The 27,944-nt window shown below is 48.9% G+C and overlaps 1 protein-coding gene across 2 annotated transcripts in view; it reads right to left on the reverse strand.

The window, feature by feature from the left end:
• The window catches only part of ALG1 (ALG1 chitobiosyldiphosphodolichol beta-mannosyltransferase), a 2,244,281-nt gene that overhangs the window by 1,797,857 nt on the left and 418,480 nt on the right, over positions 1-27,944 (reverse strand). For both annotated transcript variants that reach the window (XM_069646120.1, XM_069646119.1), the window contains one exon: positions 22,347-22,495. In XM_069646120.1, the coding sequence (XP_069502221.1) occupies positions 22,347-22,495 (149 nt within the window). The remainder of the gene's footprint in view (positions 1-22,346; positions 22,496-27,944) is intronic.

A 27,944-nucleotide genomic window follows, 5' to 3' on the forward strand; every position in this document is an offset into this window, starting at 1 on the left:
CTTCTTCAAATATGGGGGCATCTGATGTAGGTAAAAGGTGTGTACCTTTTTTACTGTTCAGGAATTTGTCACGGGGGAATCGAAGCATTCTTCAAAATCGTCGATGACGACTTCGATAGAGTAGCTGATTTCTCTTTCTGCTTCGGCGTCGAGGTAGTCTGCGACGATGGCGTCGATGTACTCCTCGAGTGCTTCGACAATTTTTGTTTCTTTGCCATTAACGGGGAATCGATTGAATCTCGAGAAGCCTTCGATGTTTTAACATTGGGTCGAGATCGTCGAGTTTCCTCCTTAATACTGGATTTAGCCTTAGTAGTTTCTGACTCTCCTGCGTCGTCCAAGGGAGAGAACGGGGTCTGGCTTTTTCGAGGTTTCTTTGAGGGGGTCGGGGTCCTTGGAGAATCCGACCTAGTCTGACATCTTACCAATTTGGAAGATGTGTCAGATAAAGAGGAAGGAGATCTGTGTCTCCTCTATCTTCTTTGAGGAAGATGAAGAACGCCTCGATCTACTACATGATCGGGATCTCTTCGAAAGCTTGTGCCGATCCAAATCTCTCGATTCGAATTACTTTTTATGTTTCGAAAGAGCCCTTGGAAGCTTCCCGCCCCACCACCAGTTTACTTTTTCTCTCACAAAGAGCTTTCTCCGTCATCGACTGACAGGAGCCACAGTCGCCGGTACGATGGTCCGAACCCAGGCACCAAAGACAAACGCGGTCGGGGTCAGTGATCGACATTTTAGAGCCACAGTCGATACATTTTTTTAACTCCGTCTTGGGAGTAGAAGGGGTATTTCGAAGTAAAGGGAAAATTCAAAGTGCGCCGTTAACACGAGAGCAAAGCAATCGGAAAAACAGAACTGAAGCCAACGGACGCGGCACAAGCTACTTATACTGATGGTGACGTTGACGCGGTACAGAGCCCGTCGAGGGACATTGACGCCACAACCTTGTGCACAGCGCCCTCGGCAGAGAAAAATGTTTTCGGAAGCATCAAAGCTGACGAGATACAAATATCATAAGATGAGGAATACATGGGAGGACACAATCCATTCGAAGGAGAGACTCACTTCTGCTGACGTTGGTCGGGAAACCGAAGGAGAGCAGGCTGTAGTGCAGAGCAGAGAAGCTGCTGGAGGTGCCATATGGGAAAGTCTGGAAGCGGAAGGTTCACTGCGCTTGTGCCATGGGCAGCAGGAGCTGTCAGGTGAAGAAAGATTCAAAGCGAAAACCGGAGAACAGGCGGGACACCCTCCCAACCGGCAAGCAAGCAACAGCGAGAACAGTGAGACTTGAAAGACGCCGAAGCAGCCTACAGAAACCAGTGAGCCCAGAGAAAAGGTTTGGAAACCAGGGCGCTTCATGGCTGATGCCACGTACTGTTGATGAACCTGGTAAGCCAAAAAAAGGGAGCTGGGACACCGGGGCGATTGAGTGAAGACACTAAGAAGAATGAAAAGGGGGTGCTGACCCAATATATGAAAAGTATAATTAAAGAATCTTGGAACTATATGAAACAGAATGTGATTACTGATGAGAAGTGCGATTCTGCAACTCGCACCCAAAAACGGAACCAATTAAAGTCCTGGCAGAAGCGTAAACCAGGCATACAGCGAGTTTGCGATCCACACCCATGTGATCAAGTAAGAAAGTTCTGGCAAGAGAGTGAACCAGCATACAGCGTGTCTGGGACCTGCACCCAATCAAGATGGCTGAACTTGGAAAAGGGGGAAAGCAGCTTCCCCTAGATGTGTCATCTAGGGGAAGGGAGTCTCCCTCCCCTTTTTCAGGTGAAGTCTGAACTGTGGTAAAGTCGAGAAAGCTCAGGGCAAGAAGCATACCCTTTGAGCCTGTGGATTGTGAAACCTGTAAACTGTGGAAAAGCTAAGAACGTTCAATGGAAGAAGCATAACCCTAGAAGCTGTGAATTGTGGAACTGTGGAAAAGCTAAGCAAGCTCAGGGGCAGTGGAACACTCCTTGAGCCTGTGAATTGTGGAACTGTGAAAATCTCAAGGAAAGAGTCATACCCCTTTAGATGGTGGAATGGTATAACCCAAAAGGAGATCAAGAGAGAAATCAGATATCTTGAGATGATGAACTGTGTAAACCGGAAGAAACTCAGGGGAAGAGTCATCACCCTTGAGATTGTGGAGTATGGTAAGGTGAAAGTGAAGAACATTGACAAAATGAAGAACTTTGTTGGTTTATTTTTCACTTTGAAACTTTATGTAGGAAGTTTGCAAAGGAGCTGCAGGTTATCAGTTAAAATACATTTCCCCCCTTCACGTTATATTAAGTTTAGTGTGTGAGGCTCAGGTTAGGAATTTGGACACAGGATGGAGAACTTTGGACATTCTGGCACGGACGCTCCTTAGTTTTGGTGAGGAAGGGAAACCCTCCTAGAGTTTGGGATAGGTAAGATTTCCCCAACCCTCTCTTTAATTCTATCAATAAAAGTCTTTAACAATCACCATACTGCCAATGTGTCAGAGGCTTACTCTTGATTCCTTATAGCACTTGATTATATTCATTTGAGCTAGTGCTGGATGGTATGTAACCACCATGGATATGCTTTCCGTGGTTACACTGTCTCTGTATTGTAGTAGGGCGTGTCTCACAGTCGGCCCTTTCTTTAATTTACTTTTTTATATTTATAATCCGCACCTGGGGACCTAGAGGCGTAAGGGCGCAACAAACATACATAAATGAGTAGTATATGTGTAGCACACAAATACAAACTAGCAGCTATACTTATGGGGGGTGTATTGATCATTTAAACAAGTGTTGTTAGCTTTTTTTTAAAAATAGTTTTTTAACAACGCTTCTGAACTCAGTTCTCTGAGATCTGCAGGAATTGCATTCCAGGCCCTGGGGGCTGCACATAAAAAGGCACATTTAGAAGTCTGAGTGAGTGCATTTGGAGATTTTAAGTTGGCCGATCATATTGGAGGGAAAAATTCTTTATAGGAGGTTTATTAATCAATGCATCTTTCCGATACAAAGGACCATGATCATTCATACATTTGTAGGCGATCTCTAGGAGGCGGAATTCTATCTAAGCCTCGATGGGGAGCCAATGTAAGCCTCGTCTGGCATTTGAAACACGGTCGCTCCTACCGATACCAGTAATTACCCTAATGGCACTACTCTGGATGGTTTGTAGTCTTGAAAATTCTGATTTGTTAAGTCTGAGTAGAAGGCTACTACAATAATCGATTTTTGAGCAGATGAAAGCTCTGTCCACAGTCTCGCAGTTAATGCGAGAAATAAAGGGGCAAAGTTGTGCCCACAGCTTAATGTAGTAGGATGTCGTCGAGGAAACCAGACTACTCACTCGGGTATGCATGTTCAAATTTTGATCTAGCAAGATGCTCAGTGTTTTGACTTTATTCTTGGTTTCAATTTCAAAGCCTGCTAATATAAGGGTCTTGCAATCAAGACCCATTTTGGACACTCTCTTTTCATTACCTACCATCATCAATTCCGTTTTCTCTCTATTGAGAGCCAGGCCGTTCTCAGCCATCCATACCTGGATCAGGTCATATATTCTGTTTATATTCTTGCCAGACAGTGGGATGATACACTGGGTATCATTCACATAGTTGGTAAATCTGACACCTTGCATCACCAGAAGACCAAAGAGGGGGATGAGAAAATGTTGTAAAAGGCAAGAGACAAACAAGCCCCCTGGAGGACCCCATAAAGCAAAGGTGCTGGAAGCGCCTCTGCTATATCACTGCATACTCTACAACATGTGGTGTTCAAAAAGGATTCAATGCAGTCCGCAGCCTGATCTGAAAAAGTGGCCACCTCCCCGAGTCTATTGACTAAGAGAGAGTGATCGACCAAATCAAAGGCTGCAGATAAATCCAACACCATAAGCATAGCAGTTTTTCCCTTGTCCATGATTTGCAGTAACCTTGATTTTAAATCAAGTAATGCGGTTTCAGTGCTGTGTTCTTGTCTGAAGCCTGACTGCAATTTATTCAAAATCGTGGGATTATTAAGATATTCTGAAAGTTGTATATAAACAACACAATCTAAGATCTTTAAGAGGAAAGGGGTGTTGGTAATCAGCCTGTAATTAGCCCGTGTTAGCGAGCACAAGCTTGTTTTTTTTTTTTAAAGGGGGTAAATCCAAGCATCCTTAACAATGTCGGGTACATGACTTTCTCTAAAGGAGGTGTTGACAAATGTACACAATACCTGAATCAAAGTAGGTGCACAGGCTTTGATAGAAATTGCTACACATGCTTCCGGTTTGCAGCTTGTGGGTTTAAGATTGGCTATTATCAAAGCAAGTTCATCTTCAGAAAGTGGTTTAAAGTTAAATGAGTACTTGTTCTCAGCGTGATGAGGATTGTTAAAAGTGTTTATTTCAGATAGATTAGTTTCTTTGTTCAGGTCAATGGACTTTTTAATCCTCTCTAACTTCCCTCGAATGGCTTCTTGCATGGAAGTGCACCATTCAGCTTCTTTGGTGAGAGGAATAGAGTTCTTGGTGCAGGGGTTTTCCAGGTCCTTAAGGATCTTAAACAATTCTTAAGATTCATTTTGTGCTTGGTGATTGTACTTTCGTACATAACATTTTTAGCAGCTATGACTGCAAGTTTATATTTTTTGGAGGCAGCGTTATAATCATCTTCGGTTCCTTTCCGGTCAGATTGGCTTCCGCGTTTGATTGATCTTCTCACTCCAACACGCTTCAGTGTCTTTCTCCCTGTGTGGTCTTAGTGTGGAAAGGCGGTTTCTTCTGGTCTCCTCCCCACACACCACGTGGTAAGAACCCTCTCTCACTATTTTGTTGTGGCCTGGGCCTCTCCCAGCTGTGGCTTCTCTCTTCTGTGTGAGTGTCCCAACTGTCCCTCCAGGTAACAGTACCTCTCGTGTGAGCTTCGTCGGTTCCAGTCTTCACACAGTACTGCTCGGGCACCTCAGGATTCCAACTCGTTGCTTGCGTTGAGAACAGCGTTCTCTCCCAGTTACCAGCTTCTATCCAGCTGATTCCCAACTCCCAGGTCTCTCTCTGGTTCTCTGGCTCTGCCCCTTATGATGCTATCCTGGGGATCCCCCAGTAGCAGTCCGTTCTTTGTGTCATACTCAGGCTCAGCATGACTCCTTTGGGCTTCTTCGTCCCAGTGTCAGGCAATTTGGTATTCTTTCTTCTTCTTAGGTTTCACTTGTCTGAGTGTTATTTAAGTACTTCTCTTCTGTATACATGTTGCAATAACAGATAGGAAGAGTCTGGATTTCTTGTAAATGATCTAGCCTCAGGGTGTTTGTGATGGAATGGGAGTTCCTCGTCAAAACAGAAGTCCTTGTCCCCAGGAAGGGAGTCTCTCCATGTGTGGTCCCGCTTGCCTCCAACCCTAGGGGGATTGTTGCGTAGCGGGCTCACCTCTAGCCTCACAAGAAAAGGCTCCCTCCTGGGGAGAAGCGACTGAATCCCTTGATGCGTCACAGTATTTTCAATGACCAAGCAAATTCACAATCAGTTTATCTGGCCAATTGGATCTTTTTGCAAGAAAGATTGCAAGTTGATTGTCCCTAGTCTTCCAGTGGAGCAAATAAATTGGTATCAGATGGCCTGGCTGTAGATAATAGTTTGTTATATGGCTTGAATGGATAGTTGTCCTGTGAAGGTAGTTCTGTTAGTTTGCTGTATCAGCGTTTTTTTTCATAAAAAAGAACTGAGTGAGATGAGGGCAGTGCCATAACATATGAATGTAGGTAGCTCGATCCATGCCACACCTGGGGCAGCTGGGAGGAACGGTGCTGAACATGCGATGTAGTCTTACTGGTGTATGATGGTATCTGTGTAGCACCTTGAATTGTATTAATTTAAATTTGGTATTATAGGATACATTGTGGGTGCGGCCACACATACGGGACCATCTCTCGTCAGTGAGTTCAACTCCCAGATCCTCTTCCCACGCGCGTTTCAACCCTGTAAAGGAGCGGGCCGTCCTATTCTGCAGTAATGAGTACAGCCTCGACACTTTGCCCCTAAAGGAGAGGTAAGACTAGAGTTCTGCCACTATTGGCTCATCTGGGGGCAAGGCAGGGAAATCAGGGAATTTGGATTTTAGATTCTTACGTTATGAGGAGAATTGTAGCCATACTAAGGCCGGCCTCTAAGAGGTGGGGGGAGATCCAGCCACTCAACAAAGTTCTCCCGTTCATAGGCATCACGAAGCGCCAGGAAGCCAGCATCTGCCCAGTGTGATATGACTGACTGTGGGATATGTGGGACATCGGGAAGAAAGTTCCATAACGGCAGGTCACCGTGAAACGGATGAGGCGTGCCAACCATTGCCCAGAGTTTGAACAATGCCAGGGACAAGGCAGCAACCGGATCCGCTGAGTCTGGGTCAGAGGGTGCTGTTTTGAGGATCAGGTAACCTATCACACGGTCCGAGACTGCTAGTTTGTCCAGCCAAACATGTGGGGGGGGGGGGGGATCAGTGGTATTAAACCAATATGACGCAAACTGCGATTGGGCTACTATCCAGTATCTGGTGAAATCAGGAACGTTGAACCCACCCAGTTCTTTGGGAGTGGTCAATGTAGAGAGTTTACGGCGGACAGCTCCCGAATGCCATAGAAAGGTATTGGTTATCTGACGCAAATTTTGAAGAAAACATCCCCAGGCCACACAGGGAGGTTGGTAAAACCATACAGGAGTTGGGGTAATACCACCATTTTAAGGATTCCGATCCTGCCTGCTAGTGAATTGTGGAGTTTGGACCAGCTGGAGGCCTTCACCGCAAGGTTAGTCAAATAAGTCTGATAATTATCCTCGCGAAGCTTGGCCACGTGGCGGGAAACCACCACCCCCAGGTAGGTGATGCTGGATGGCGACCAGTTGAAGCCACATAAGTCTGCGGGGGGTTGTGTGGAATCTGTAAGTGGGAGTAAAGTGGACTTGGAGCAATTTATTCTAAGGCCAGATATGTCCCCAAAGCGAGCCACATCCGCTAGCATGGGGGCGAGATTAGAGTTGGGAGACCGGATATAGAGAAGAGTGTCATCCGCATATAGGGAGATCACATCGGATTGGCTGGCCGTGCGTAGGCCCCTATGCGAGTGGGATTGGTGTACCATGTCCGCAAAGGGTTCCATTGCAATGGCGAATATAAGGGGGGAGAAGGGGCAGCCCTGTCGTGTGCCTCTGGATATCTGAAAGGGAGCAGAGCATCTGTCCTCGGTTCGAACCCTGGCCGACGGGGCAGTGTAAAGTAACCCGACCCATGCACGGAAATTGGGGCCGAACCCGCACCTCTCGAGGAATCGCCATAGATACCTCCACGAGACTGAGTCGAAGGCCTTCTGCATGTCTAGGGTGTCTGCAACCGCCTGCGTGGTGGGACTGATTCTGCTGATTACATTGAAGAGCTTCCTCAATTCAGGGATGTAGATCTACCCGGGACAAATCCCGCATGGTCGGGGTGAATAATGTGCGGCATATGTGGGGCTAGGCGGTTGACCAGCAGTTTAGCATATATTTTAACATCGCTGTTAATCAGAGACAGAGGTCGATATGAGCCACACTGAGTGGGGGGCTTACCCAGCTTAAGGAGCCCTGTTATCAGCGCCTCTCGGAGAGATGGAGGGAGAATACCCTTTTCACACGACTCCTCCCACAAGGCCAATAGCTGCGGGATCAGGATCAACTTATATCGTTTATAAAAATCAATGGGGAGCCTGTTGGGGCCAGGGGCCTTTCCTGATGCCAGCGATACAATGGCCTCGTCAAGCTCTTCAGAAGTAAACGGTCTCTCCAGGAGTAGGCTGGTTTCGGTGGACAGCACTGATAGGGGGAGGGCCTCCAAGTAGGAATCAATTTCCGGGGCTTGGGGACCATCGGCGGCAGAGTACAAGGAGGTATAGAATAGCTGAAACTGGGATTTGATGTCCTGGGGGGAGGTGGCGAGCGAGCCATCAGGTCTCACTATCGCAGGTATATGGGGGGCACCGAACTCCCGGCGCAACAGCCTGGCTAGCAAACGACCCGGGTGTTCGCCCTCACCATATTTCCTCACCGCCTGGGGGGGAGTCTAGGAATTTAACCTCACGCTGGGCAAGGTCACAAAACTTGTCCAGCTCGGAACCCAGTGCAGCCAGAGTAGCTGGGGAATGGTAGTGAGCATATTGGGACTCAAGGATAGCCAGGGCCGTTTCATTGGCAGCGATGTCTAAGCGGATTTCCTTAAGGATGCCGCAGCACTTGGCTATGGCCATCCCCCTCACGTACGCTTTGAACGATTCCCACAGGACAGCATGCGATGTTACCGAATCTGTATTGATCTCAAAAAATTCCTCAATGGAGGATTCGAGTTCGGCTGCGAAGGCCTGGTCGAGAAGCGCGTATGGTCCTAGCCTCCACAGTCTAGCTTTTTCCGCATCCTGACCCCAGTTTAGGGATATGAGTACCCGTGAATGGTCTGAGATCGTCCTAGGGAGGATAGCCAAGTGAGACACGGATCTCACCAATGTGTCCGTTATTAGCCATCTGTCTATCCTGGAGTGGGAATCGTGAACCGAAGAATAGAAGGAGAACGTGCAGGAATCAGGGTTCATAAGACGCCATACATCCACAAGTGCCAGCCGGGGGAGGGGTGTAAGGATAGTGTAGGCTGCCTTGGAAAGTTGGCGAGGTCTGGTGCCTGACCTATCTAGGGTGACATCTAGTATGGTATTGAAATCGCCCCCCCATAATATTGGAAGTAGGGGGTAGCTTTCGAGGAGGGCGGCTAGGTGTAGGTAAAATTCAGGGTCGTCGATATTAGGACCATATATATTCAGCATGGCTATCTCTTGGTGGAGCAACTTGCCAGCAATGAACAGGTATCTGCCCAGAGGATCGATATGTGAGTGGTGGCATGTGAATTTCAGGCTCTTGTGTATCAGAGTAAGGGTGCCACGGCTTTGCGTTGAATAGTTAGTATAGTACCTCTGGGGTCCCCATTAGCTAGCAAACCGCTCGCACAGTTCCGATCGAGCATGGGTTTCCTGTAAGCATAGAATTTTCACCTCATGACGTTCAGCATGTAGCTGTACCCATCTCATCTTGCTGTGATTTCCCAACCCCCGAATATTCCAGCTCATGAAGGTCACATCAGTGTTAGCCATTCTCGCGCGAGTACTGCTTGTATTCCTGCCACGGGGGCGCCAACCACAGGGAGCTAGTGGATCCTGAGGTGCGCAGAGCCCCGTTTGTGTACTCAAAAAACATTACCTCAGCGCATGGGGCGCCACTAGTGGTCGTCAAGACTTTTTCAACCATAACATACCCACCCCCTCCCACCACCCGCATTCCTCCCCCAATCGGAAGGACGAGACCCAAACAAACCCATATCAACCAAGTAATTCTAGGCATCTACGCCTGGGGGACTGTTAGCTGCCGGGCAGTGGCGCACTGGACTGGGGAGTGCGTGAGGAGAGTATGCAATCTAATATTATTAACCATAGCATATGAGGCATGAACAGGTAACAGGGAGAGCCATGGCCGATGGGGAATGAAACAAGTGAGCAGGAGGGAAGCAGCCATGGGTCCCAATACACCATCTAGGGAGCCAAATATGGAGTATGAGTGATAAAGGCGGGAGAGGAGTCCGAGGACCCACCCTCTGGGACATGGTGGTAACTATAGAGTAATCCCCAAGACGGGGTCTTGCCGGGGAGTAATGCCTCTGGAAACAATGAGTCAGCGTGGCACGCAAGGCCACAATTACATAGGATAAAAGGAGCAACGTGAACAAACCAGCAACCAATGAATTTCAACAATAGGGTGCCATCATAAGGGGAGAAGCCAGCAGGGGTTCCCCACTCGTCCTAGGCACGGCAATATGCAGATTAGATATACATCCCAGCTTGGGAATGAGCAGCTCAGCCCGGGAAGTGTTCGTCGATAAATTTGGAAGTTTCCTCTGTGATGGTGAAAAAGAAAGTTTGATTAGAGTGTTCGATTCTCAACTTTGCGGAGAAAAGCATAGAGTATCTAACTCCTAAATCCCGGAGTCTCCTTTTCACAGCTATAGAGGTTTTCCGCTCCTGCTGCACCGCCACGGAAAAGTCTGGATATAGGTGTATCTTCGCCCCCCCGAGGAGCAGCTCCCCCTTAACTCTGGCCGCCGTAAGAAGGCATCCCGATTACGGAAATTCAGGATCCTGGCAATGATGGGGCGGGGTGGTGCGCCAGGTCTGGGTTTTGCGGTCAGGGAGCGGTGTGCCCTCTCCACCGCAAATTGAGCTGAAAGTTTGGGGCGATCCAGCAGTGTTAATAGAGTTCGTTCCACATACTCCTCCATGGGCTCACCAATGTCGTCCTCGGGTACACCAACAATGCAGAGGTTATTTCGCCTGGAGCGGGATTCAAGGTCGTCATTTTTCTTCTCCACTGCTAGGACCCGACTGGTGAGAGTGGTAAACGCCACGCGGAGGGAGCCCAGGTCATCCTCAGTGGTGGCAACCCTTGTTTCGATTTCAGCGACCCGGCTATCTTTTCTCTCGATATGAGCCTTTATCGACGAGATGGTACCATTCATATCGTCTAATTTGGTATGAAGCGTGGTGAAACCTTCGCGCATGTACTCCAGCATTTTTTGTGAGTCATCTGGGGATGAGGGTGACAAGGCGGTGGGCGATTCCTCTGGAGGGTCGGTCGGCGGTCTGGAGGGCGTCTTAGTGAACATATTCAGCGAGCTTTGCTTCCTCCCGGGTCCCGCTCCCTTGGTCATGGTGGCAATTAGAGCTCAATTCACCGGCACTCTGAAGGTGCCAGCTGTCGGGTTTGGCAGGTTCCCCTTCGGATACAGCTCAGGATGAACCCCTCCGGGGGAGGCAAGGACCACCGAAGGCCCGTCCCGCGGCGCCGCCGCAGACCACGGTTATTCTGTGCTGGTGCGGGAGGATATGGCCGGTGCGGCGATTGGAGAGGGGTGGTCAAAACCCAGCCAGGAGCGTGTAGCTCAGCAGAGCAGCGGCGTTTCCTGAGCTTTACTAAGGCCCTGCAAGCGATTCCCCGGGTAGTGAGGCCCGGTAGTCAATCCCAGATTCAGCTGGCTGTTCACATCGCAAGGGGGGGGGGGAGACAAACTGTATAGGGGTCCACGTGTATGCCTCCAAGTAAAAAAAAATCAAAGTTCCCTGCAGGGCACGGATGATCAGGGTGCCAGTGGCTGGGAGCGAAGATGGCGCGTATTGTGAGCTGGGCCGAGTCCAGGAACCACCGACAGGGTAAAGGAGTTTCCACAGGCACCCGAGCACACAGGCGCACAGCACCAGTTCGGCCTACGGAGAGGGCCACTCAACCCCCCCGCCCCTCGCCCCCTACCTGGCGTCCGGCCCGCAGAGGAGTGACAGGATCAAAGAAGCTGTGCGGGTGGGCGCAGACGGCAGGCCAGCAGTGTCGGTAATCTCTCAGCAAAGGCGTCGCCGGATGTCGCATCCGCAGTAGGTATGGCGGTCCAACAGGGCGAGGCAGCTGTCGGGGGACCAGGGAGAAAGGAGCCTGGCCATGCAGGCCCCTCCCCGCAGCAGGCCGCAACGCCGTGCCCTCAAGTGGCCGGGAGGGCCGCGGTCCACAGAGCGTCAGACGGGTTGTCGAACAGAAGGAGTCCCAGCAGGGACCAGGTGGCCACAGCTCGGCGCGAGGGCGCGGTTCCCCACGAAACTTTCCCGGGGCACAGAGAATGGGATTATAGAGATGCACCGTTGATTTCAAGCGGATGCAATGGGGTCGCGGGCCTGAACGCGAAGAATCTTTGCTCTCCCCGACCGGAGCTCAACACCTAGGCGGCCATCTTGCTTCAGCGCAACAGCGCCCCCTCCACTTCACGAATCTTGACCCAGAACGGGGCCACCTTCGGACAAAGCCACCAGACGTGTCTCCAGGTACCCTCCTGCGCACACCACCTCCAACACAAGGCAGTTCCAGCTCCGGGTCGATATATTTTAGCTAACCTGTGGGGGGTGAGGTGCCATTGGTACATCAACTTCACCCAAATTTCTTGGAGCTGTAGAGAGTTCGTCAGCTTGGGAATCCGCGCCCATAGGGATTGTCATTGCTCCAAAGAAATTGCTTGCCCAGTTTCTTTTTCCCACTTGGTCATAAAGCCCCTCTTGCCCGCCTCTTCACCCTCCTTGAGCAACCTATATATATCCCCCACAAGGTGTCTATCCCCTGCTTTAGTACAGACATATTTCTCGAGTTGGGTAAGCTCCTTAGTGGCCGCCCCTTTTATCGCGGGGTGTAAGGCCCAATGTCTCAATTGCATATATCGGAATCGCTCCTTTTCCCCCACCCCGAAGGTGCTCTTGCAGCTAAAGAAGTCCCTAATCTGCCCTCCTTCGTAGAGGTCTTTGAGGCTCCTACAGCCCCCCTCTTGCCACGCATCGAACCCGGAGTCAGTCCCCATCCCAGGGGTGAACTGAGGATTAGCAAAAATGGGTGTGAGAGGTGAGGGAAAGGTAGTGAGTTTTGATCTACACACCGCTTCATCCCATAGCCTACCCACCAACATCCTCCTGGGCCTGTCCTCCCGAGGGAGCCACAGAACTCCCTCCATCCCGTGACCCACCACCGCTCTGTCCATCACCCTCCACACCTTTCCCCCGTCATCCTTCAACCAGTCGAGTAGTATCCTCAAATGCGCTGCTCGATAATAGTTGACCATATCTGGTTCCCCCAACCCCATCTATTTCTGGGCATGTGCATCAGCCTACTAGGAATTCTAGGTTTCCTCGACCCCCATATGTAGGCCTGAGTAACCTTTCTTAACTTCCTAAAGAAGGGGGCTGGTACCCTAACCGGTAATGCCATAAATAAATACAACAACTTTGGAAGGATAACCATCTTTAAGGCATTGACCCTGCCTAACCAGAACACAGCCAGTGGACCCCAACCCAAAAGCAGCCCCTTGATTGTCCCCAATAGCGGGAGATAGTTTGCCTCATACATTTGCTCTATCGTTCCTGTGATAACGGTCCCCAAATACCTTATTGCACCCTTCGCCCAGGCAAAGTCAAAGCTCTCCCTTAACTCCTTCTCCACCCCAGGGGCTATCTGTAAACGCAACACCTCAGATTTACTTTTGTTAATCCGTAGCCCTGCAATTTGGCCAAACTCCCCAAAAACTCTCTCGACTGCCTCCAGGGATTCTCGGGGGTTTGTTAGGGTTAGCAACATATCATCCGCAAAAGCGGCCACCCTATGCTCCCTCCCACCAAACATCACCCCTTTAATCTCATGATTAAGTCTGATTCTACTCAGGAGCGGTTCTAAATATATCGCAAAAAGAAGCGGCGACAGCGGGCAACCCTGCTTCTTGCCTCTAGACACAGCCACTGAATTGGATGCCTCCCCATTAATCATCAGACGCAGTGTGGGACTACAATAGTTTGCCTCTATTTTACCCATACATTTTTCCCCAAAACCCATCTTACGCATAGTAGCAAAAAGAAAGCTCCATTCCACTCTATCAAACGCTTTCTCGGCGTCAAGGGCCACCGCAATAGCCTCCATCCTCGATTTATTCACTTTCTCTATAATGTGGGCAATCCTCCTGGTGTTATCGTGCGTCTGTCTCCCCTTAATAAAGCCAGACTGATCCTGATCTACTAGAGAAGGAAGGAGAGGTTTGAGCCTAGACGCCAAGATCTTAGTAAAGATCTTTGCGTCCAAATTAATTAAAGCAATTGGTCTATATGACCCGCACGATGTAGGATCTTTACCCTGTTTAGGGAGTAACACCACTTTCGCCTTCTCCATAGATGGGGTTATCCCTTTCCCTCCCCTGAAGGCATTATACAAAGCAAGCAATCTCGGGGCCAGTACATCCCTAAAAGTTTTGTAGAAGTCTGCCGTGAACCCGTCAGGCCCAGGAGCTTTGCCGAGGGGAAGAGCCGCGATAGCTTTGTGTACCTCCTCTATAGTTAGGTCCTGCTCGAGTTCCTCCCTATCCACTACCTCAACCCCGGCGAGCTGACATCCTTCCAGATACCTCCCCTGAGCCCCATCCACCGGACTATCAGATCTGTACACCTCCCCATAATACCTTGCAAACTCCCTTTTGATTTCTTGGGTCTCCATCACCTCCCTCCCCCAGCCGTTTTAATTCTCAATATTGTTCTGTCCTTCTCCTCACTCCTCAGCTTTCTTGCCAGTCCTATCCGCCCTGTTCGCCTTCACATAATACTTCTGTTTGAGATGCAACAGTGCCCTCTCCGCCTTAGCCAAGACTATCGTATCCAACTGGCCCTTAATCATCCTATACCTTCTTCTGACTTCTAATAGCTAGCTCCTGCATGACCGCCTTTAACTTTGCCTCTAGATCTTCTTCCATCGTCCTGCGTTCCCTATCCCTCCTCACCTTGATCCCAATAATCACCCCACTAATGATAGCTTTAAAAGCATCCCATACTATCCCAGGATCCATGCCCTCCGTATCATTCCTCTGAAAGAAGTGAACCATCTCCTGTTGCAACTCCTCCTGAAGCACCACATCCTTAAAGATATGAGAGGGTACTTCCACTTCCATAGCCCCACCGCCTGCGACGGCAGTGCCAGCTCTAACACAATCGGTGCATGGTCCAAGGTCGAAATCACGCCCACCTCAATCTCCCTGAGCCTACCAACCAGCGAACAAGACAGCCATACATAATCCATCCTAGATGCAGATCTGTGCACATGAGAGTAGAAGGTATACCCACTGTCATTACTCCTCTTTTCCCGCCAAGCATCTACCAACGCTAGGTTCTCCAATTTGGACTGTTACTCTCTGGAAGGCTTAGTCTGGGCATGAAAGAGTCTCGCACTCCTGTCCCTCGCCAGATCCCAGGCTAAATTAAAATCCCCTGTGAGAATTATGTTACCCCCTAGCCGCCCTTTCCAGTTTACCCAACATATTTTGTATAAATACCGTCTCTCCGTTCTCACCAAGAAGAGAGCCCTTATCCAAGCCCGCATCTCTGCGGCATCTAACAATTCGGCCGAACTCTTTAAAATCTGCAAGGAGCTTGCCACCCCTGCTGCAGTCTCTACCTCTCCTGTCCCCTCCCAGGCCCTCTGTACTGCACTGGCCTCTCACTTCATCTCTAAAACTCAGGACATCCTGTCCTCACTCTCCTCCTATCACCTCCCTCCCTCGCTTCCCTGCTCTTCCTCCGGCCCTTCTGCAGCCACCCCTCCTCCCTCCTTCTCTGCCTTTCCCCTTTTCTCTGCTGATGAAGTTTCCAGACAAGTCCGATCTATGAAAGTCTCGTCTAAACAGGTTCACCCCTGTTCCTCCAAAACTATCAAGGACCACATCGACTCCCTGGCTCCTGCCCTGGCTGACTTTTGCAACCTCTCCTTCGCCTCTGGAGTCTTCCCATCCCCCCTCAAGCACTCCCTTGTGCACACTCTTCTTAAGAAACCCTCTGCCGACCCCTCCTGCCCGGCTAACTATCGCCCAATCTCCATCACTCCCTTCCTGGGCAAGCTCCTGGAGAAACTCGCCATCGCCCAGCTTAACCTCCATGCTGAAGCTGTTGGTAGTCTTCATGACCACCAATCCGGCTTCAGAGCGGCCAGAAGCACGGAAACTGCTCTCCTGAACATCCGTGATGACCTGCTCTTGACCCTCGACTCCAACACTCGGTGTGTTCTCATTCTGCTCGATCTCTCTTCTGCCTTTGACCCTGTCAACCATGCCATCCTGCTCAACCGTCTCCGCGATAACCTGGGTATCACTGGTCAGGCTCTGGCGTGGCTAACCTCTTTCCTTTCCAATCGACCCTCCCAGGTCCAACTTGGGTCCTTCCTCTCTGACATCTTTTTCTCCAGCTGTGGTGTTCCCCAGGGATCTAATCTCTCTCCCTGGCTTTTCAACCAGTATCTGGCACTTCTTGCCCACCGCATCGCCGCCCTCTGCCCCAACTTTCAGTGCTATGCGGACGATACCCAGCTCATTTTCAGGCTACCCTCGACCTCCTCTTCTCCTGCCCTCATCTCCGACTGTCTGTCTGCTATCCAGGAATGGTGTGCTGCCAACGACCTCCGCCTTAATGCTAGTAAGACTGAGATTCTACTCATCGGCACACCCACTCCCTCCTTCCCTGCAGCTCTCTGGCCAGCCTCTCTTGGGCCTCTTCCTGCTCCTACCTACAAGGCAAAAAACCTCGGGGTCATCTTTGACTCCACACTCTCCTTCTCTCCTCATATATCTGAAGTCACACTACCAGCTGCACCTCCTTAGAGGTATTCTTCCCTTCCTCTCCTTCCCCCAGAAGCTCACTGTCTCCCGAGCCCTGGTTCTCTCGAAGCTGGACTACTGTAACAGTCTATCTTAATCTGCCTGCCTCCACTCTCCGCCCTCTGCAACTCATCCAGAACAGAACTGCGAGACTTGTCCTTGGCCTCAAGCCCAGGGACCGTATCTCTCCAGGACTGAAATCTCTACACTGGCTCCCAGTGGCTGCGAGGATTAAGTTCAAAACCCTCTGCATTGTCCACAAGGCCTTCTGGGGCCTGGGGCCTAAATACCTGCAACTCCCTCTTGCTAAATATCTTCCTTCCCGAGCCCTTCGCTCATCCGTCTCCAACTCCCTCAGGGTCAGCCGCTTCTCGAAGCAACGAGCTGGGGGTAGATCTCTCTCCGCGGCAGGGGGTAGATCTCTCTCCGCGACAGCCTTCCTGCCTCCCTGAAACTTGAGGAGAACCATCTCCGGTTCCGGCGGCACCTCAAAACCTTCCTCTTTGCTTCTGCTTTCTCTCTCCCTCTCCCCTGCTAAATTCTTTTCTAAATTCTGCACTGAATCTGAAACTTGGCCACTCTCACCGACCTCGGTCCTGGGCCCAGCCACTCTCCACTTGCACTGCCTCCCTGGCAACCCCTGCACTGCGGGACTGTCTCTGTATCCCTACAGCCCCCCCTTCCCAGCACTTGTCTGCACTTACCTTGCACTTGCCACCAGCTGGCCCTATTTATTTATTTATCTATTTATTTCTATTCTACTTACCTTGTACTGCACTTTTCCCTTCCCCCTACCCCTGCACTTGCGCGGTCTGAATGACACCTGGCCTAGTAGGATCGTTGTCTGTCCTCCCCCTGTTCCCCCCCTCCCTGCCTCGTCGCGCCTTGAAACACTTGTGTATAGGCGCGTTACAAATGCCATATCATATCATATCATAAAGTGATCCTGACCCGTATTGGGCGCATAAAGGGTAGCACTGACCACACATCCCTGCCTCTTTGAAGGTTCAACACCAGAAACATGCCCAAACTATCACGGGAAGAACCTATGACCACCACATCTAAACCGTTTCTTAGGGCTATGAGGACACTCCACTTCTTCCCTTGGCCGTTTGATTGATGAAGACAGCCGAACCCCTTTAGCTTCACCCTCACTATGTCCTTTTCTTGTATATGAGTTTCCTGTAAGCTAATAATGTCAGGTTTTTCTCTCGCCAGCATACGTTCCACTTTTTTCCTCTTCACCGGCGAATTCAAACCCCTGAAATTCAGGGACAAAATTTTCAAACCTTTACCCATTACCCAAAAGACCCATGGATCTACATCTGATAGGACCAAAACCCAAGTCCTGAAACCCCCCCACCAGACCCGTAACCCCCCCCCTTCACCGGGTGCGCACTGCCAGCCTCTAGCCTCCCCGAACCACTCCCTCGGGAGCAGTGCCGATTCCCCACCCCAGCAACCCCATTGGTAGGTCAACCCTGACCCATAGGTAATCCCCCAGGACCCCAACCCACCCCCCAGCCACTACACTGCATCTAGACACCCCTCGTCGGGTACCCCGAAAACCAGCCAGAACATAACCTAGAAATCAACGTGATGACACTCTCCCTGCCTCCCCCTGCGGGCTCGGAGCCTCTCCCCTGGGGGGACCCCTGCCGGGCCCCTCGTCCTCCTCACTTTCCTCCTTGGCGCCTGGGTTGACCACTCCCACTCCTTACGTTTGGGGCTGGCTTTCCCCCGTCTGGTGCTTCACCTGAGGATTGATCCACCTCTATCCCGAGGATGGACGCACCCTCCTCCACTGATGTGACCCTTCTCTGTCTTCTGTCCAGCTCAAACACCAAGCCAAACGGAAATGTCCACTTGTATTTTAAGCCCCTCTTCTGAAGCTCCTGCGTTATTGGTCGCATCCGCCTCCTCTTGTTGAGAGTAATAGCCGACAGATCCTGGAACAATTGAATCGATGACCCATTGAAGATGACGGCATCCGCCCCCCTTGCAGCCCTTAAGATTTTCTCTTTTTGCGCGTAGTCGTGGAGCGCCACTAATACATCACGCGGTCGAGCGCCGGGCTCATCCCTTCTGGGCCACACTCTATGAACCCTGTCCACTCTGATCTCCTCCGGGCCCGAGACATCTGCAAGGGGAGCAAACAACAACCTCACCGTCTGTAGGAGGCCTGAATCTGAAACAGACTCTGGTAAAAACTTTACTCTGATGTTGGCCCTCCGAGACCTATTCTCAAGATCCTCGGTCTGAAGCTCCAGGTTGGGAGTAGCGTGGGCCAGACTCTCCACCTATTCCTGCACTTTATGAGAGTCTTCTGCTAAATCTTGGAGGGTCCTTTCATTGGTGTCCACCCTTGAGCCCAGATAGGTTAAGTCATTGCTCACCTCCCAGATCGGCCCCGCAAGGTCCTCCTTCATTTTCTCAAGTTGCACTTGCATGACTTGGACCATCCTATCTCCAAAGGATTGAAAACAGTCCTCCAGGAGCTTCCTCGTGACCCTTTCCTCCCCTTGTCCATCCTCCAGGGCCAATCCCTCCTCGCTCCTGCCACTCTTTCCTTTCCGCGGATTCTGCCCCCTCCTCCTTTTTCCATAACTTCTGGAGCATACCCTCCGGTGATTTCTTCTCACGTTTTGCCGGGGTCCATGGAGCCTTTCCTCTGTTCTTAGACATCCTCCTCCGCAGTGAGACCCCCCGGCACCTCCGCCTCCCTTGCCGGAGCCCAACGCCACCTCCTCATGCGGACCTGTTTTCTCTACTTGCCACCGGGACTTTGTGCCACTCACCCCCCAGGTCACTGGGGTGCGAGCTCCCTCGGCCGTGTGCCCAATATATCAGGGGTTGCTATACCTTCTTAAAGACTTGATGTGACTTTACAGCGTCCTGAGGCCTTTGAAAACACTCCAGAAGATCCACCGCTCCTCCCCCTAGGGTGAGGTTGGGCCCCCTGCTATCAAGCCTGCTCGTGCTGGCCAACGCCCACCCCCTACCCCGATGCAAACTGTCCGACCCCACTGGACACACCAACACCGGAGCCGACCCAATTTAAGGCAATAGGGCGAGGGGGGTCCGAGAGCAGCCCGAGTCAACTTCTCTGAACACTGCCAGCACAGTCTTAATATAGCAGTAAAAGTGGGGGGAGGAGGGGTCAAGGAACAGGCACAGTGAACAGAACTCCAGGTACTGTCGTAATAATTGTCCCCCATAAAAGTTTTCCTTTGTGCCACAAAACTCCCAGTGACCCTCCACCTGCCCACACACTCACTCGCCGCTCCTTGCAAAAGCAGTTAAAATTATTGAGAACCTCACTACTGAAGCCCCGGGTCTTCGCCCGGAGTTGCTCTGCTTTGTGTGCCCCCACAGCGGGCTCCTCCTCCTCCTCCCTCCAGCGGGAGCGGGGCCTCAGGCCGCCCACTCACTCAAGCCCCGGCCTCCCACAGGCCGATAACGATGCTCCGGGACCTCCCCGGGAGCTGCACAGCCTCTCCCCGTCCTCCGCTGGGGTCCAGGAGCGCCCGCTCTCACCTCCACACTGGAACCGCCTCCTCCCGCAGTCCAGGACGGCCGCAGGTCTCACACGGGTCCCGGACTCTCCGCCCCCGTTCCGCACCCGCCAGACTACGAGCCCCGGGTCCACCACCGTATGCCTCACTGCAGCGGGCTCCACCTCCTGCACCGGCTCCACATGCAGGCTCCACCAGCCCTGCTGCGTGGCCCGCTCACTCTGCCTTCTCTCGCTGATGCGGCCCCACCCGGCCAGCTGCACCGGCGTCCCCCAGTGACAGGCCACGCTCCGCCGCCTCGGCTGGAAATCTCTTCTCCCAAGCCCGCCTCGCAGCACCACCAGGCTCCACTGCTCCAGCCACCAACACCAATAGGTAGGGGCACCCGGGGAGGGGAACTGCTCCAGTTATCCTACTTTTTGGGCTGGGTGCTCCGGGAGCGTCTCTAGCATAGGGTCCTCTCACCGGCTGCCATCTTGGATCCGTTCGTATCAGCGTTTTTTAAGAGGGCGTTATTCCAACAGGAATGTTGGTGTCCAGGAAGTGGATGCTGTCTCTTGCAGTATTCCATGATGAACTCTTGGAAGTCATTTAGGAATTCTTAGAACTGTTTAAGGTAATCTTCGCCTTGTGTATGTTAGAGCTTTCTGTGTTGGCAAAAATCACTGCTCGAGGTCAGTCATGAAATAGTTTGAATAATTGGTTGCCCTCTTTGTGCCCACAGTCATTCTGGTATTTTGTAGGACTGGTATTCCATAGAAGCAGACATAGTGCACAAGTACGAACCGTATGAAAAATGTTATGGCTCTGACTGCGGTGTCTAGCTTGCAGGTTGTGATTTGCAGGAATCTCTGGCATGTAACTATTCCATCTTAACATCGAATGTTGGAATAAAGTGAGGTGGCATCCAACTTGATCAGTACTGCATTCGGTAGTCAAAGTTCTACATCTTGAATCTTCCTGAGGAAATGAGTTGTGTTCTGTAAAAAGTGTTTTTTGCCCATCGCCTGGGGTTTTCAGTTGGACTCAATATATCTAGATAGGGCACAGTTTCACGTATTGACCCCCAGAGATAGTTGTGCGGCCTACATTTCCTGGTTTGTGGATCTTTGGGAGCATATAGAATATCCTAGGAGTAAGACTGTTTGTTATAGGATGTTGCAGTTGTTGATCCACACTGCTTGGCATGTACTTGACTCAGTTCATAGTAATACTCTGGGTCAAGAAGCGGTCCGTATGCCTCTCCTTCATATTTGTGGAAATTCATGACCACAATAGCTCCACTCTTGGCTGCAGGTTTCATTAGGACTCCCGTTTGAAGTGTTCCTATTGCTCTGCTTTCTTTAGGTATATGTTGTTTTTGAGTAGATCATATCTTACATGTTTTCTGAGACACTCCATGTATGTTTCAAGTTTTGAGCTACGGCCATATGAGAGGCGTCCAACTTGATAGGTTTCTTAACGCCATCATAATCTAGGCCAGCCCTTTTCTCTTTGTTCTGCCCATTTAAATATTCCTTGGGGCAGAATGTCAGTCCCTTGCAAGGTACAGATTATTCGGCATGTGTAAGTTAGTGCCTGTAAAGGTTGATAACTGACAGTTGATTGGTGGTAGGTTCACCCATTGGGCCCTTAATGTTGGTTCAGCTCAGAGTGTGTACCACTCTCTTTCAGAGTGTCTTGAACCTTTCCCGTCTCTTAAAAGGATCTTGTGCCATTTCTTGTAGATCCTGTTCTTGCAAATTAATAAAGCATTCAATGTTTTTGATAACTTTTCAACTCACAGTCCAGTTGAGTTACCAGGCCATTTGTTGGCTCTTGCAGCTTTGATGTGAGGTAGTTATCTAGTTAGTTGGGTACTCTTGGAGTAGAGCTGGAATAGGGGATGATGATTTCTTCTGATGGTTTTCTGCATGTATGCTCAGCATATGCTGTGGTGAGAGTAGCCGTCAGTGGGTTCAAACCCTTAGGCCTTCTGCTAGCATAGTCTATTTCTTGCAAATATTCAGAAAATAAATGTCACGGTCAAGATTTTCTTCTTTACTCTTCATTTGACAGCTGTGCCATTCGGCAGATGTGCCAAGTTGGATTAAGTGTCTGTTTCGACCCAGTTGTATTGCCCTGTAGATAAAGGGGCCGTGCAGGACTGAATTCCTTGTATATTTCTTCCTGCAGCCAATGCAATTAAAAGTTGAAGAATATCTTGTGTTTGTTTTCTTTCTATGTCCAGATGTGTACAATTTTCTTTGTTGCTCATTTATTGTGTAATTACCATCTGACGAAGAAGTGTCTGAGAATGCAAAGGTTTATACATCTACGATCTCAGCATAATATTATCAATTAGTCGATTATACAAGGTATACAAATCATTTGATTTTAAAACGGAACCAACACAGCATCAAACCCTTTTCTGCAGAAACAATATTTTAAAACAGTGAATGATTAGAGCAGGCAGACAAGGAAGTGGGTAAACATAAAGGCCATAACATTGATAAAGTGGTAGGGGGCGTGGGGGGCATTGACAGAATAATAAATGCAGCTAAAACGATTTTTGTACTGCTGTGAACAGAATAAATAAATCCAATCATACATACCATTTTGCAATAATCACAGCGGGGTGATGCATTCCGTGCGTCAGGCCCATTATCGTGTAGCCGTAGTTGTGCCAGTCAATGATCAGTTGGCTCCTTCGTATACGACAGAGAAGCCAAGCTATGGCTATGCTGGGCAGACCTGGAGGATTCTGTTTCAACAAATCAGACGCATGCAAACAATGGTCAGGCTTTCACACTCCCGGAAGAAAAAAAACATTAAGTTAAGAACAACTTCATGGTTAGATTACTCCCCATGTTTGATGTTGGAACAAAAAGATGTTTTATTTTTCAGGGAGAAAATTAGTAATTTACATTCCCTATTTTTAGGCGAGTAAAAATAAACTTGTATTCACAGACAATTACATTTTTGTAATATACCTTTTTGCATCTAATGATTAATGCAAATGTCAAGATGCACTCCTCCACTGGTACCACTGATTCAAACACATCCGTAGGGATTTGAAGGTGGAAGCTGGGGGGAGGGTGGGGCATGTTTGTATTTGTCAGCGGTTTCTTATTTTTCGGGAACTATTTCTACTCCCTATTCTTCTATGATAGATGCATTTGCCCATTGTCACAGATTAAGTCCAACGCATGGTTTAAGTGTTTTTATTGACAAGCGGAGTGTGTACAAGTGTTCTGTGTGTTCGTTACACTGGTGCAGCTTCGCTACTCTGGTGCAGCAGACGGAGCTATGGAGGAGAGTGTACGAGTGTTCTGTGTTCCGTGGCTCCGTGAGAGCAGGAGTCTGACTGACAATTTGACATGACATAACATTACTTGGGCTGCCCTGAACACTGATTATATAAGCAAGTAAGTGCTCGTGAGACATCCCTCCTCCCTACTGAGGGCCTGCCTCTGAGGGAATTATATTGTGGGAAGCACTGGGTGAGATATACATGGAACTGTCAGTGATAAGCTGGACTATTGAATCCCGGCATACGATTCCTCACTTAACGTGATGACTGGGGCGCTGGTCCCTTTGAGCCACGCTTTTTTTCTTTTTTTTTATAAATAACCCAACTAGAAAGTACCTGTGATGTTATTTTTACGACTCTGAATGTTTTATTAAGTAATTGTTTGTCTTTGAAATTTTAGTTTGCTTGGCTAGCTCTGTTTACAAACACTAAGGATCTGGAAACCGGATTTGAAAGAATATTAAGAACCTTGAATTAATTTAGAATGTGTGTATATGTATATGGTATGTATTTATAAATGTACCTAAACGTTCTATGAACTAAACATGTATAAATAAATAAATTTTTAATAGATCTTTTATGCCTGGGTTATGCAAGGTTTGGAAATGTAGGTCAATGATCTAAGGGGCTGTGCAAGCCGGTCCCCATATCATCTGTGGACTCCTTCCACCCTAACTCAGACATCCCTGTTGTCAAAGGTCAGAATGAGTACTACACCTCAGTAACCCCTGCTGTCGAAAGTATCCTTACTACAGGGAAGGGCCTAAAGGCCTAGGACATATCTGTCAGACTCCCTCTGGGACTTTCCAAGGATACCATATGCTAGTATTCCCCACATTGATAGTCTTAATGATTCAATATGGTGCCTTTCTATTCAAGCACTCTTCTATTCAATCTTTTTCTCTCACTCCTTTGCGTATGTCTCCCTAGTCTAGGTTTTCCCTCTGCAATTTATCCCTCTCTCCCTCTAATGCTTCCAAGCCGACGACTGCACACTTTCTCCTACTTCCCCATCTACTGCTCGTACTCCTACTCGCTCTCCAAAACCTTCCAAACTCTCCCCTATACAAACGCATAGACCCCCCTACACTACCACCTCACTGTGGTGCCCAATCAGTGGCTGACTTTTCCACCGGGGGGTTGGTCGCTGCATTGCAAAAGGTACAAAAACACTTCTTAACCCTGCCCCATTTTAGACTGCAGCAATTCTAACGGTATGTTACAGTCCCTGATGATTGTTGAGTCGGCGTTCTGCTGGTTTCAGGCTGAGTGGAGTATTGTTTCCCTTCCTAACAGGTGACTGATTGTTAAAGTATGCCTGGAAGTCATCGGCTTTCTTCTGCAGCCCACTCGACATATTTGGTCTGGTACTGCACTCTGGTCCTGGTAGTTCTGCTAATAAAATAAACAGCTCAGGCCAAAATGAAGGGTGCATGGTACTGGGTTATTAAAAGTGGTTGTCATCGGCATAGTAGCAAGGAGGCAGACTAATATTACAGTACCTTTAAGGAACCCTGACTAATTGTCTACACCATCAAAAGCAATTTGAGAGGCTAACAGCTTTTTCACTGTCTATGAGGAACTGTATTATGCCTGCACATTGAACAGCAAATCAGAATAGAACCATTGGCCCTTTATTCTATTAAGAATACGATACGCCACATACCCGACTTGCAAACTGACCTTGTGCTATGCACAGCATTACTCCAATACAATTGCTTTTTTTATATAGTGATTTTGGTCAGACAATATCTGAAGCAGCATCAGAGCAACGGCACTACCTAACATACCTAACATTTAGGATGATCTTTTCGCCATATGGTTCGATATATGCCTGCAAATCTTGTTTTACTTGTTATCAAAAGGTGGCACTGATCAGTACATTCAGGCTCATTCGGGGTGGGAGGGGATGGGGGATTCAGATACTCACCCAGACCCCAACATCCTTCACCCCACCCGAGCCACTGCTAGGTTCAGATGGGCTCTGGCATCATTCACACTGGTAGGCTTCCTTCCCCAGCTTGGGAGGTCTCCCTATTCCCCCTACCCAGCCCACCTCACCCTACCCTAGCCAACAGGCTCAAAACCCTGACGCCGTTACACTTTCTAGGGAGTGAAAGTGGATGATACACCTCTAATCTGTAGGTCTGTGCGTTATAGAAAGACTTCACCACAGGCAGGCCGATCATAGATTGGTAAATTGAGGGATGGTCATTTAAGGTAGGATCAACAAATAATACACAGTCCACCATCCTTGTCAGATTAGAACAGTGTAGCAGAGTTGACCAAAGCTTGGAGAAAAAAACAAGCCTCTAAAGCTTGTGAGAGGTCAGTCAATGCAGACACAATCTACATTCACGGATGAATGAAAAAATGGTACACAAATCGAATGTAAGCAACTCATGGAAGGAGGAACACGAAATCAGTTTCTACCACACCGTTTATTTCTTTAAGGGGGATCCCCATTATCTATGCATGTTAAAGAATGAAAGTAACCACAAGACACACTATACACACTTGAACATTAAATTGCACGTCCCGAGGCACATCATGCATGGAAATCTAAGTGGGACGAATCAGGAGGCAGTCTGTGAGGCCAATAGTGGCAGATAGGAACTACACAAGAACACTTATATTAAATTACCCTCCACCCCCAAATGCCCACCTGGGCTATTGCAGATTTTGCAGCAGAGAATAGTGCTGTATCTCATGCAAGACAATGGAGGGAGTTGGATCTCTGCATGCAAGAGAAACCATTACCTTGGAGTACCTGACAGGCTTACTATTGGACATCAATACTGTCGTGGGTCTACCTCTAGAACGTCTAGCAACCTAATCTTATTATGCCTGTTTTATGACAACCATTATAGGTTATCAATATATTCCCTACACAGTTTTATTACTAAATCAACAAGTAAATACACTTACAATTTATAGAGTATTTTGTATTCAAATAGAAACACGTTAAGAACTTTACCACTATTCATTTAGCATGTATGCTCAATTATTCTCTTGTTGAGAATAGACATTACAACTAGCACACTCAAACAATATGAATTTCTCAATATAAAAAATAAAGTAAGAGCCCTGGCACCCTACTCGTCTACTCAATTGTAGAACGTTCATGCAATCAGCAATGCGTTTTGCCACCTGAAGTTGCGGCACAGGATAACATTTACAATTATACTCACAGTACTGCTCTCAGGATTGGTGACATTACACCAACCCTGTAAAATAGAAGCAATGGACTGACTTTTTGTTTAACACTTTCCGAAAATACAACCTACACACAATCTAAAGGTATGGATTTCCTCTATCCCAACATCTGTGCTTTGATGGATCGACTTATCCTGTCCAAAGAAAAGTTTTAGCACAGCACTTCAAGGCATGCATGTGCTGCATCATTTCACCAGCACAGGGACAGCTGAAAAACTGCCTTGCAAAAATATATCAAGGTGTCCCTTAATGATGTAATGATGAAAAAGAAAAATGTGTTGCATAAATGGGTAAAACCTTTGACGTTTGTATGGACACTAAGACACTGCAGCAGATGGAATGCTACAATACTCGTGAAGCCAGATGGACATATTTCTTTTCTTAATTTGACTTTTTTACCCATCTACCTGCAAATTAAAAACGTTATTGCGAACAGTCCTTTACGAAGTCTGACTAACCAAAGAGATCTGGTCCCTGTAAGAATCCTAGCGGATAAACAATTTGTGTTTATCATCGGCGCTTTCCATCAAGACATCAAGAAGGTATCTGCTGGATATGAAATCTCATTAGTACCCGGGACTGCGTTCCACGGGATTACACTGAAAGGTGATTGGCTCATTTCCGAGCCATACCTCAGTGTAATCCTGTGGACGCACATACGTGCCTGTGTTTGTTCCTGGCGGGTGGGGTGTGGCAGTCCCTTAGCCAATGAGGAGGCTGGAAACGGGATAATCCCCGCTCCGAGCCTCCCCAGGCTGGAGGCTGCCTTCGTCCCCCACCAGGGACTCAGGTATGCTTTTTTTTCCTCCACCCCCTCCCGTGAAAACGATCCCTTCCCAAACTTCCCAACCCCACTTACCTTCTTTTTTCTTCTTTTCACGGGAGCAAACGCGCTGGGAACACTCCTGTTCCCAGCACGTCCGCTCTCGATGTCCGCCATGGAAAGGGCAAACAGATCATGTTTTCCCTTTCCCTGCGGCCATTGTATCGCTACGCTCGGGAATGTAACAATGGGCCCTGGGAGCATTACCTGCGGCGGTATTGGCCGGCTGTCTCGGGGCTTATTGCCACATTAACAGTGCAAACACGATAATTCCATCAACGTCAATGGTTATTGGTACCTATTATCGCTTCACAGCAACGAGTTAGGTCCTGGTTTCATGAATCCAAGACTACGGGTCATAAGGGTATTAGAACTACCCTTGATCTCATTTCCCAGACCTTTTGGTGGCCAACAGTCAAGAAAGATGTTTGGCAGTAGGTTACTACTTGCTAGGTTAGTTACCAGAGTAAATATTGTACCTCCAAACCCTTGGATACGCTTCAGCAAGGTCCACAGCTAAGGGTCCCTGGTTACATACTTCCACAGACTTCATCATGGATCTTCCACTCTCTTGGGGATGCACAGCCATAATGGTGACTAGTGGCTCATTCAGTAAAATGGTTCATTTTACTCCGTTACCCCGGAGTTCCTTTTGCCCCTCAAATGGCTATGGTGTTATTGAATGCAAATCTTCAGACTACATGGCCTACTTATGACTATACTGTCTGACAGAAGGTCACAGTACACGTCTAAGTTTTGGACGGTCTTGTGTAATCAGCTAGGCATAGAGAGCACTTTATTCTTGCTACCATTCGCTGACCATCGGCCAGACAGAAAAAGTCTATTACATCATGCAACAGT

This window comes from Ambystoma mexicanum, chromosome 2p, assembly GCF_040938575.1.
Source record: "Ambystoma mexicanum isolate Mex_15411 chromosome 2p, UKY_AmexF1_1, whole genome shotgun sequence".
NCBI classification, from domain to species: Eukaryota; Metazoa; Chordata; class Amphibia; order Caudata; family Ambystomatidae; genus Ambystoma; species Ambystoma mexicanum.